The following is a 13,056-nucleotide window of genomic DNA, read 5'->3' as shown; positions in this document are numbered from 1 at the left end:
CTGTACAGGAATGTGTGTGTGTGTGTGTGTGTGTGTGTGTGTGTGTGTGTGTGTGAGTTTGATGGCTACAGCTTATAATCATGCGTGGGAGATTGTGTGTGTGTGTGTATGTTCATGCACTGCTGGCGCTGTGGCAGGCTGAGTCAGTGTGTGCACATAATGAGTGGGGTGTTAGTGGAGCGCTGTACTGTATAATCCAGCTCTACCGTACACCTGAGGGCAGGAAATGAAGCAAATGCAGTCTGATTTCACCCTACATCACAATGCGTGTGTTTGTGAAATGTACCACATATCAGCTTGGTGAGTTTGACTGAAGCCTAGCCTTGGGGATTTTCTAAAGTGTCTGTGATTTTACTTTCATTCCTTACATGCAAAAGTAAAAACATACTGTATTTTACAACAGCATTAGCACTGTATAAAGCTACAGAGAAATATTTATGCAGTGCTGTTAAAGCGGAGATGTAGTAGAGAAATAATAAAAACAATTTACCCACTTTTAGCTTGACTTAAATCTCATGACGTATCACTTAGTCATCTTAAATTAATTTTAGTCACATGAGGACAAACCTCACAACAGTCAGACTTTTCCTAAAAGTATGAATATTATCTAATATTTTAAAGTTTGCCATATTATGATCAGTGAGCTTATATTTTTATTTACTGCTAAATCATTATGTTTAAGTGAGTAAACATCTGAATTTTCTCATGTTGTTCCTTCTGCCTTTTTAAAATGCAAATGTACCAACAGCAAATTATTGTTAGAACTCCTCTGATAATTCTTCAAATACTTTAAATACAAGTACAGACCATGATGTTTCCAGAAATAACATATTTTGGGGTTGGTTGTAGGGAAATTTGTAGGAAACTATACACAAAAATTGTGTTGTCTTTACTTTATGTATAGAAATATATATATAGCTTTAAAGAATCCTGACACAACCAGATAAAAATGATTGATTGTCATAGAGTGAGGAAACAATCCTTTCTTTAACAGATGAGATTTGGGGGAAACATTGAGAACAGTATTGAAATGTTAAAAGGTTAATGATGGAACGCCTATGTTGTTCAAAGGTCCTTCAGTCTGCACACACACGCCGACTCTGTTGCCTGGGTTAAAGTAAACATCAGAAAATGAGCTTTTTCTCAGGTCAGATAAAATAGGACCAAACATCAGACCCAGCCTCTTGTTTTTCTTTTAATAGAAGCAGCATCAGCAGCTCATGAAGGATTGGACAGTTTTTCGTCCAATTATAATTTCTATTTAAGGCTTTTGTCCAAAAATCTTCTTAAAAAGATGATGATTATATGTGCACGTCCATATACTAGAACACAAGTGCAAAAAAGTACAAAACATTGACATTTCAAACTTATTGCAGCATGATTTTATCAGAGGAAGGGGAGGCAACAAATATGTGTAATATTTGCTAGATTATGTTATATGCAAATATTTTAATATATAAAGTACAACTCATTACCTGGTCATCTTATACCATACATGGTCATGTTATTCCATACATGACCAGGTACTGAGCTGTCATCACCGTGATGGCTCTCTGTCACTTTTGTGCAAACAGTGAAAACCATGTATGGCCAAAAGGAGGAAGAGGGGGAGAAAGATTGGCAAATGTACTGAAGATATTAACAAACTACTTAAAATATCTTCTAAAAAATGTATTTTCCCCTGCTCTATTCTCCTGACCGTATGTATTTAGCTTGTAGGGATGTTGGATTGTCTTATAATCTAAAAATCATCAGTCATGTTTCATCAAGCAGTGCTTTGATTCACAAAGGTCATGATTAAAGTGTAAAAGGAAATGAACCAAATGATTCTTTCAGGCGTATGGGCTTGAAAAGATGCTCTTTAGTCTTCTTTAAGGAAGCACATGTTGATCTATAATCATTTCTAAAAGTGCGCAGGGGGAAGATGTTTTCCGACAAGGCACCACAAATGTAAACAAGTGTAAGATGTGTTTATCGTAGGTTTGATGATTGGCTCATTGTCCACCTTAGGCTGCAGGATGTAGCAAAAACCAAAACCAAGCAACCAGCCTGATTCACCACAAAGACCACTCTCATTTTACTGGGTTGTCATGGTGATTTTATTTCATTTTTTTTACTTTCCTTTTTTTTCCATGACACTCAAGCTCTGACAAACCGGTGTGGGCTGTTTCCATAGTGCTATAACTCATGTGTGCATTGGGTGTATCTCTGCCTTCTAGTCACTTCAGACCTGCACTTGTGCTTTTCTGCATTTGATTCAGCCATCAGAGTTTACCAGAGGTCAGCCTGCACGAGGGATTATACAAGGTCACAGTATGCATGATGATGCACACATACACATACAGGCGGACTTTTTTGAGCATCTTGTGTTAGTTCCTAATAGTTATAGTTACAAATCATACTATGCTTGTGTATATGCATGTATAGTTTGCACTTGTGTGTGCTGCTGAACTGAAAGCATTGTGTTTTCATATTCTTATCCATTATTTCCAGGAATCAGGCTCAGAGCTATCACAACACAGATATGGCCTGGTCACTATCAGCACAGACACCAACACACACACACACACACACACACACACACACACATGCACACACATGCACACACACACACCCACAGGAACAGGAAGGGAACAGAGAGTGCTTCCTTTAGGCTTTCCATGAGGCCTACCTTTCCTCTGGACAATATGTCATATCGTAGTGTGAGAGAGAGAGAAAGAAACAAGGACAGACAGACGGACTGAGTGAATGAGCAAAGGATATAGAAGGGATAAAGGAGCCTTTCTGGCCCATAATCTTGATCATGTAAAAGGCTGAATATATGCTGCATCGTTCCTTTTTTTATTTTGTGTGCACAAATTGAACTCTTTCAGTTCGTTTATCTGTGTGTGTGTGTGTGTGTGTGTGTGTGTGTGTTTGTGTGAGAGAATGAGAGAGAAATGTGTATGCAGTTTATAACCCTGTGAGACACACAGCGAGTACATGTCCCCTGCTCTCTGTTTTCTGTTCCCAAATCCAAACCTCTAGAGCATAAAATCTGACCATTCAAAGAGATAGAGAGAGGGAGACTTGGCTTGAATGCGATGAAGCGAGGAAAGAGAAAAAACTGTTTCCAGAAGGTTAGAGAGGCAGATTGTGGAGAGGGAAGGGTGGAGAAGAGGTGGAAGTACAGATGGTTGAATTGAAGGAAGGGATGGGGAAAAGGAAAGGAAGGAAAGAGACTGACACACCTGTTGACGGGGAACGAATGACTGTCCTGAGTAATGATTTCACAGAAACATTTATGCAGGTTAGCGTCTCTCATTTTCATTTTTGTTTATAAAGAAAATAATTTCTGTCCCCTCCGAACTTCCCAGAAACATCATGTTCCAACTCCAACTCATATCCAACTCCCCATAGAGTATTACATAATTGTCAATTTCATGTATTTGTTTTCATCTTTATATCAAAGCCTTACATATTTCCATTGTTAGCTGAGACCAAAACAAGAACATCCTGAACTTGATCATTTAGATTTGGTTATTCTCCTCCTCTCATAGATCTGTTTAATAACATTCGGAAATTCCCTTATTAGGATTTTGATTTTTGGGATATTTAAAAGTTCGGATAAAACCCATATGACAGTTGGATTCAAACGTCTTTCAATCTCATCCTCAGTCACTTCTTGTATTTCTCACTCTTCCCCACACTCCTCCGTGTCTCTCGCGTTCTGTCCTGGTGTCTTGCCTTTCATCTTGCTTTCTTTTCTTGCTCCCTCTCTCTCTTTGTCTGTGTTGCATAACTTTCTGACCCCCTCCTTTCTACAATGTTCAAGTTCCTACTTCTGTATATTTTTCCTCTTCGTGTTTTGCATTCTTTCTCAGGCTAAATGAATGTTGTTCTTGGGAACTGCTGTTTGCACTTAATTCTTTAGAGATTATTTGTGTGTGTGAATGCATGTGAATTTACTATAGTTATGAAGACACTGTGACAGTGTTGCAAGTTCTACTTTTGTTGTGCTGCATTTTCTGGAAGCTTTTTGATCTTGAGCGTGTGTATGTGTTGTAACTCCACCTTCTTCCAGTCTTGGCTCAGAGTTGTTTTTCTTGGCATCTGTGTAAAGAGAGTAACTGTGTTATCGGAAAGATCTACAGTTTGCCACTTTATCAGAAGCACAGCACAACATTTACTCTCCTTTGTTTTGGGAGAAGTTATAGTTACATAATCTCTCTTTTTCTTTTTTCACTGTATTTCTGGGGCAATTTTCCTTTTATTAGAAAGTTATTGGTGAAGAGAGCCAGGAAAGTTCAGCAGAGATAAAGTGACGAGACTTGTTATGAAACTTCCTGGTCTGTATTTGAACCCTGGATGACGGTGGTCTAATGGCATCTCCCCTTTATCCACCAAACTTGTTATCCTGACATCACATCTGGGCCGCTGGGTGTGGTCTGGGTGCCAGGCAAAAATATAATTAACGGCATGTAGTGTCAGATCTCTTCACATCAGCTGTCACTGCCTTATTTATCAGCTGTACGCATCTTTGTGTTGCTAATCTCTGAGGACGTTTACTCTCAGCATATTACATAATAAACTGGCAACGATAAATGCACATTGGGTTCACTTTGAACGACTGGCAGTGTTTGTATATGATTGTATAATTTCATGATGGTTAATGGCAGAACTGAGAAATTAACTAAGGAAAATCGAAAATTGCAGAGTGAGGTACTGAAATATCACCGTGATAAGAAGCTTCAGTTATCTCATCAAACTTGAAGACGCTCTAAGGAGAATCATGAACAAGACACTGTGCTGCTGTGAAGTGCGAACACCTCCGGTTTTGTTTCTCCGAGTGCGCAGCCAAGATAGAGGCTCCGCTAAGAGGAAACATCAGAGTCTCTGCAGTGGTGGGCGAGTGTTTTTTTTCTTTTTAACCTACAGTATGAACCACCTTAACTCCCCTACAGTGAATTATTATGAATTATTCAAAATAAATATGAATATTCTGTGTTGTAATTGCCAGTGTTATATCATCAACATCATCACCCTAATGTAGACATGGACAGTGAACATGGAACTGAAGCTTGATTCGATAAGTCAGTTTTATTTATATAACCCAAAATCACATCACATCATTTTCCTCGTTAGGCTTTGCAGTCTACACAGCATACAACACCCTCCATCCTAAAAGCGGGAATACACTGTGGGATTTTGGACTGTCCCTGACGAAAGGTGACCAATGTGAAAGAAATGTGGGGCGATATCTTTGGTCGTGGTTCTAAGACGGGGGTCCCATGTCGTACTGTGAGAGAGGTTCAAAGATGGTTGTTGGCACAGTTTTGTGATCAAGATAGCCTGGGACAAAATTCTGACAGTGTCAGAAATTTAGGATGACCATCTCACAATGTGACTGCTGCTACGAAAACGTCTACTAACCTACCAATAGGAATGCAGCTTGAAATGAGGGCTTCATACGTTAATGTACGCTGAAAATCACTTATCTCAAGCTCTTTTTGCAAAATTGATGTCTGAAGTTGGCCTCTCTTCCCTAGCCTCAACCGGATCCACATTCATCTCCTCCTCTTCCTTGGATTTTTCACTATTACAAGGGCTCAAGTCTTGCTTAGCCTCATTGTTTACCACTATAGTGGCACAGACAGATGATACACACGACTTCATTTTATTCTTGTTTATTGACTTGAGTCATAGCTTGAGATTCAGTAGGTGTTATCATTTTACAGTCTACATACATCAAATTTGATGTTGTTCCCAACTTTAAATACATGTTGCACAGTGGCCTGCAATAAACTTATAAGATAGCTGTAGGCGCCTTTAGATGCTCAATTCAGACGGAAAGCCTCCCTCCTCAAAACACAGTTATAAAGTACTTAAAATGTATTTTAAATACTGTGGATGTGGATTTGTTAATTAGGAGTTAATGAGGCCAGATGGCTTGGCAGAATTGTAAATAAAAACATACAAAATGTCTTGTATTTAGTCAAATGAAGGTTTTAGGAGAAAATGCGAGACACACACCAGCACACCTGAGGGGAAGTGTCTGGTGCCCGCTGAACATCTGTATCGTACTTCAGTAGAATATGAGTCATCAGGGCATGTCCACACACACACACACACACACACACACACACACACACACACACACACACACACACACACACACACACAAGCACGCATGCATCACTTTGGGCATATTGTTTTCTGTGACTCAAGACAGATCCCACCTGCTGTCTCTCAGGATCAGACAACTCCTTTCATCAGACGATCACAAAGACTGTGTGTGTGTGTGTGTGTGTGTGTGTGTGTGTGTCTGCCTGTCTATTGACTTGTTTTTGTGTGTTATAAAGGTATCTGTGACTGCATTAAAGGTGCTCTGTGTTAGGGCTCCACAATGTCTACAGTAAAAATCCAGATTCCAGAAGTTGTGATCACAGTTATTGATTAGTGCACTGTTGGCACTTTGTTTGAACCTTAGCACCCGTTCTCTAGCTTTAGGACTTTTTTCAAGCCTCAGCTGATTTTTTTTTTTTTTTCAATTAAACAACTCCCCACTGTTATATTATGCTATTGTGGCATCTCTAGAGGCAAGAACAAGTAAGTGAACTCTTTGACATTACCCGCATTTATGTATAAATGTAATATGGTCAGAAGTTACAGTAAAGGACAAACTATCAAAATCTAATTGAACTCGTAACCAACAAAAATCATGATGTCAGTGTGCCTGTCCACCTGCTGAAGCTCAGTAGAAGCTGAATGATGCAGGACAATGACCCTAAACATCAGAGTAAATTTACCACAGAATGAATTCAAAGAAGAAAATCCACCTGTAGGAGTGGCCCAGTCAGAGCCCAGACCATAATCCAGTAGAGATGAAGGGAGCCACTCACACCTGACATCTTAAGAATGTCCGAGCTGAAGGAAGAATTGTCGGAAATTCCTCCTGAACGTTGGGCAGCTCTGATCAGCAGCTACTGGAAGAGTTTGTTTGAGGTTATTGTTGCCAAAGGAGGTTCAACCAGTTATTAAAGCCAAGGGTTCAATTACTTTTTCCTCCACCACTGGGAATATTTAATGGCTATGCTCAATAAAGACACAAAAGATTATGATTATTTGTGTGATATTAGCTTAGGGACACTGTGTCTGTCTACATTTGTGACTTTAGATGAAGATCAGATCACATTTTATGAGCAACGAATGCAGAAAAATGGGGAATTACAAAGGACTCAAAAACTTTTCTTGCCACTGTAAATGTTGACATACGACTAAACACAACTGTGTGCAGTCCTACATAATGTATCCCTGTGTGTGTGTATTAAAGCAAGAAACAGTGCAACAGAAAGACAGCCCGGCACAGAGCTCTCTGTGTCAGTTGTGATTGCTACTCAATCCCTCTGGCTGCGACGGAGACTGCAGCGAGCAGCTGGAGAGGAGACGTTGCTTCTTTATCTCTCCTCCTGTTCCTCTTCTCTGCCTTTGATCTCCCTCTCTCTTCTCCTTTTTCTCTCCTCTCCTCAGGCTGTTTCTTATTGTGCTCCTTTGTCCATCTGGAGCTCAGTTCCTATTGCACTGTCACTGCAGGTGTGTGTGTGTGTGTGTGTGTGTGTGTGTGTGTGTGTGTGTGTGTGTGTGTGTGTGTGTGTGTGTGTGTCGGAGTCACAGATCAAGTTGCTGTTCATTTTTGGAGCAGGAGATTATTTCAAATGTCAGCCCACATTCTCGGTTGTCCCCATTTGTATTTATTACACAATACCATTTCCTTCAAAGGCAGGAAATGTAATACCTCCCCCTATTATCACATATGGATTGGTGTGAGAGTGTGTGTGCTGCATTTACTGTGTGAAAGGGTCTGGACACTAGAGCCCAACTGATACTGGATTGCTAAATGTGATATATATATATATATATATATATATATATATTGGTATTTGAGAATTTAAAAAATCTGACTGATATATTGGGTGATATTTGTTTTTTAACATAAACATACACAAGAAAAACATTTGTCATTATGACCCCTTAAATTTGTTTAAAGGAATATTTTTGTAAATTCTGCTATTGCTACGTAGCTAGCGTTAGCATTAACAACTGTTTACTTACCAGTCTTGAGGAAACATTGTATGTACAACATCAATCTTCATTCCTTTTAAGAGCTGTCTCCAGCGGTGGAAAGCGACCCCAATGTTGACTCTTGAGCGAGACAATTTACAGTTGAAAATAAACTTTTCAATGCTCTCTGATGAACAAATGTCCTTTAATTTTCTTGTTTCTGATCAGACGTCATATACCGTACGCATTTACCAGTCTATAATTTANGTGTGTGTGTGTGTGTGTGTGTGTGTGTGTCGGAGTCACAGATCAAGTTGCTGTTCATTTTTGGAGCAGGAGATTATTTCAAATGTCAGCCCACATTCTCGGTTGTCCCCATTTGTATTTATTACACAATACCATTTCCTTCAAAGGCAGGAAATGTAATACCTCCCCCTATTATCACATATGGATTGGTGTGAGAGTGTGTGTGCTGCATTTACTGTGTGAAAGGGTCTGGACACTAGAGCCCAACTGATACTGGATTGCTAAAGGTGATATATATATATATATATATATATATATATATTGGTATTTGAGAATTTAAAAAATCTGACTGATATATTGGGTGATATTTGTTTTTTAACATAAACATACACAAAAAAAACATTTGTCATTATGACCCCTTAAATTTGTTTAAAGGAATATTTTTGTAAATTCTGCTATTGCTACGTAGCTAGCGTTAGCATTAACAACTGTTTACTTACCAGTCTTGAGGAAACATTGTATGTACAACATCAATCTTCATTCCTTTTAAGAGCTGTCTCCAGCGGTGGAAAGCGACCCCAATGTTGACTCTTGAGCGAGACAATTTACAGTTGAAAATAAACTTTTCAATGCTCTCTGATGAACAAATGTCCTTTAATTTTCTTGTTTCTGATCAGACGTCATATACCGTACGCATTTACCAGTCTATAATTTAATAAGCTACAGCAGGCCTATAATGTCAACTTTCTAAGAGTTTAGATCTTGCCTCACTTTGTTACATGTTGTCTGTCTGATTTTTTCACTCTATTTTTTTTTCTTTTTCTCCCTCAGGAGGCAGTGGGGAGGGTTTGTCTGAAGGAGAGAGGACGGGACGTGTTGGTGTTGCAGAGAGTGACATCATCAGTGACGTCGCCATCGGACCGGCCCTCACCCACATCGTCAGGGGGTGGGTCCAGAGAGGAGGATTGCGACAAGAGGTCAGTCCCTCCTCCTACATAAGAGCCCTCCAAACCAACAGTTGCAACAAAAGATATAATCATAGTACTCCTCCCTCTCTTTTTCAGTTTTTTACTTTGGGAGCTCAGGTTGCAACCACGCTCTCTTGCATATCAGCAGTGCTGTCAACACTGTGTGTGTGTGTGTGTGTGTGTGTGTGTGTGTGTGTGTGTGTGTGTGTGTGTGTGTGTGTGTGTGTGTGTGTCCGTCCGCGTGCGTGTGTGTGTGTCCACGCGCGTGTGTGTGTGCGTGTGTCTAAGATAATGTATGCTTTAGCTTCTGGCACACAGCAGGAAGAAGAGAATGGCTTTTTGTTTTCAGCTGAAAGGCAAACAAAGATGACACCAAGAATGGTTTACTTCCTTCCACAAAGTGTATGCGTTTAGGATCATATGTATTGGTCTGTGTGTGTGTGTGTGTGTGTGTGTGTGTGTGTGTGTGTGTGTGTGTGTGTGTGTGTGTGTGTGTGTGTGTGTGTGTGTGTGTGTGTGTGTGTAAGAGCATTTCCTCAAAGTTGATTTCTTTGTACAGTGTCTGTCTTTGTGTTTATTTAAGTCAGTATGTGCCAAGACCTAAGGCACAATGTAGGGAGTGTCAGTGACAGGCAGGTTAAGTGGGTGTGTGTGTATGTGTGTGTGTGTGTATACAGTGCTCAGCATCATCAGTAGCAATCAGTTCCCTCTGAGTGCTACTGTAGGAGCTGTCAGACAGAGGGTTTTAATCTCTGAAGCTCTTAGCTGACAGGGGCAGACGGCAAGGCTGTTTACCCCACAGGAGAGCACCCTTCCTGGGTGTGCAAAGCGTAAATGAGGGCTGATCCTCCGGAAGTGTTCAGATATGAAGATGACCTCCGAGCTAGCTACGCTCGCAGAAGCAGAGGAGGACCTAGATGATGAAGATGATGAGGATGAAGATGATTATGAGGATAGAAATCATGATGAAAATGCTAGCAGTTCAGAAATCAGCACATTTGATGTTCCCCACTTCCGCTACATCGATGACGACGACGTGGAGGAGAATAAGGAGGAGAAGAGGGAGGGAGGAAAGAGGGATGGAAGTTGTCGCACTTTGTTTTCATGCCCTAGTGAGGAAGTTTGTCGCGGCTCTGCGTCTTACAGGTACGTGGTGGTGTCGGGAACGCCGCTCAAGATCTTGGAGCACCTACTAAGTGACCTGCGGTTGGATGACCAAAGAGGGGCGCCAGAGAGCAGGGAGAGTGGTAAGTTTGGAGACACACACATGACTACATGTTTTGTTAACACTGTGCGCACATATCAATGACAGGGTATGCATGCACACAATGTGACTGTATGTCCATAAACAGAAAGATAGATAGAAAGGCTTAGAATTAGAGTAAAACTAAAGTTAGTGAAGCAGTTTGTCATATAGATAAAGCAGCTGAATTGTTTATCTCTTTAGCTTTTTGGCCAAAGGTATATTTAAGACTAAGCAACACACCTCCCTCTCATTCCAAGGAATTTCATTTTTAGTGCCACACAAGTTACAACACAGCCCAGCCTGTTCCTTTCTGTCTCTTTCAACTTCCCTGAGGTGGGTTCAAACCCGGGAGGTATGCACTTCATCTCAATTGTACTGTCTTTGTTTGTACTGTCTTTGTTCGTGTGTGTGTGTGTGTGTGTGTGTGTGTGTGTGTGTGTGTGTGTGTGTGTGTGTGTGTGTGTGTGGATCTGTGGCTACATGAGTCAGTCAGCCCTCACACCACAGCCAGGTGCATGTGTGTGTGCGTTCATTCAGCCATGTCATTGCCTGTAAGTATGAGGAACATTCAAGAGGTTAAATGCTCTAATGAGTTTGTGAAACGATTCCCCCGAGGGGCTCGTAGGCATTTCTGCTGCAAACAATTTCAGTGGGCTGTTAACTGTCATGTCTCATTTTCACAATCCTCAAGCCTATTACTGGCTACTGGGTTCTTTGACAGGGCAGCAGTTATAGTACTACTATACTGTTTTACCTCAGTAAGTGTTGTGTCAATTATTTTATATCAGATTAGTGAGCGCACACCGAAAGTCTTCACTGTTTCAGTTGATCATTTAGCACATAAAGTGTTAAAAAGAAGTTGAAAAGCACTTAATGAACTCACAAGGTGACATGTTTGAATATCCTTTTTGTCTGATTGATAGTCCAACTTGCTAAGGTAGTCAGTTTACCATCAGTGGAGAAAAGCAGTTTCAGGGTTAAGATGGTCTCCACAAACCACAGCGTCCCCACTTGGGTTATAATGTACTGGCAACGTGCCCTTTTTGTCTTACAATATTGCTAATATAAGATGATAATTCCTGCACCGATCAAAAGAAAAATGTATGTTAGTTAAAATACAAACAAATTTCTTGTCATAGTTAATGGATCTTAATCTCCTCTAATTAAATTCAGTATCACCATGGAGCCCAGGTCCACTAAACGAATATTTCATACTTCATTCAGGGACATCAGGGTCTTAACCTGTGTTTTATAAAACCCCGCTCTTGCCTGTTGGTACTGCTTTAAGACAAGGCGTCTTTATGTATTGACTCCTCAGCACCACCAGCTCCCAGCAGTCCACAGGGAGCCATCTCACTGAATTGCAGGAAGCAAAGGAAGAAAGAGGGAGAGATGAATGTAGGAGAGGGAGAGGGAGAACTGAGATGGTCTTTGTGGAGGAAGACTGCCTGATATTTATTCACTGAAAAGAGAAAAAGACGCACTTTTTTTAAGGCTTAGGTTGATTTATTTATTTTTTTATTTTTTTAAAGAGGGAGCGGAGGGAGAGGCAGAAGCAGGGATGCAGATCAACAGTGTATGTGCATGTTTGGCTGTCTCTGGTTCTGTGTTTGGGTGTCTATCTTTCGGTCTGTGTGCACTGAATAAGCATGAGGGTGCGTGTGTGTGTGTGTGTGTTTGTGTGTGTGTGTGTGTGTATGTGTAGGTCCTCTGGGGTGGTGTTGAGCATCAGTGTGCCGTTTTAGCGGGCTTAGCTGTGCAGCATGTTGAACAGGCTTGAACACGCTTCCATAGAGAGAGAGAGCGATTACCCCAACCACCCCTCCCCATGTACACATAAAAACACACACAACAAAAAACACAGCAGCAGATTACTGCGATTAGTTCAGCACACACACATTTTCTCTCTTTTTCCTTTCTCTCTCGCAAGAGATAAACTCCCCAAGGTCAGAACTGAATGAGTTATTCATCAGGGTGCTGTATTCGTGTGTGTGTGCGTGTTGCTGTGTCTCTGAGTGTATGTGTTTGACTTTGTGTGTGCCAGCGGGCAAACGCAGAGGGCATATGTTGAAGATGAAAATGGATATTTATCATCACAGAGAGCTGAGAGAGGGTGAGCGTAGGAGGAGAGTGGTAGCAGGGGGAAATGTAACAGGCGAGAAAGAGAAAATGAAAAATGGGGGTGTAGTGAAGGGGGGGGGTGCTAAATTTGAGAGTGAGAGAGGGAAACGGAGAGCAGGGAAAAGACTGATATCTGGTCAAGAAAGAGCTCTACATCCACAGACTGAAGAGAAAAGGGCTCAGAAAAGAGAAAATGACAGGAACGTAAGCCACCAGTGTTTTGAAAAAGTGATAAGCTCAGTCAGACCCGCCTAGAAATATTTCTCGAGAAAAGTTGTGTTTTTATTTCTAAAGAGAAGACACTTGTTCAAATATTAATGCTGCGGCCTCTGCTCAGTCTTCTATAATTGATTTCTTTGCTCTCTGCCTGACGGAGCCATATTTGGGTCACACATTTTCCCAGGGAAAGAGTTTGACACCACACACACACACACA

At 40.9% G+C, this 13,056-nt stretch overlaps 1 protein-coding gene across 1 annotated transcript in view; it reads left to right on the top strand.

The window, feature by feature from the left end:
* Window positions 1-13,056, top strand: part of LOC111222993 (rap guanine nucleotide exchange factor 5-like) — a 51,515-nt gene that overhangs the window by 24,833 nt on the left and 13,626 nt on the right. Inside the window, exons 10-11 of the mRNA XM_022746943.1 lie at window positions 9,118-9,263; window positions 10,401-10,501. Coding sequence (XP_022602664.1) covers window positions 9,118-9,263; window positions 10,401-10,501 — 247 coding nt within the window. The remainder of the gene's footprint in view (window positions 1-9,117; window positions 9,264-10,400; window positions 10,502-13,056) is intronic.

The sequence above is a fragment of the Seriola dumerili genome, unplaced genomic scaffold (genome assembly GCF_002260705.1).
Source record: "Seriola dumerili isolate Sdu_G_001 unplaced genomic scaffold, Sdu_1.0 BDQW01000110.1, whole genome shotgun sequence".
NCBI classification, from domain to species: domain Eukaryota; kingdom Metazoa; phylum Chordata; class Actinopteri; order Carangiformes; family Carangidae; genus Seriola; species Seriola dumerili.
Note: the sequence above shows the minus strand (reverse complement) of the source record. Positions and strands in the feature narration are given on the sequence as shown.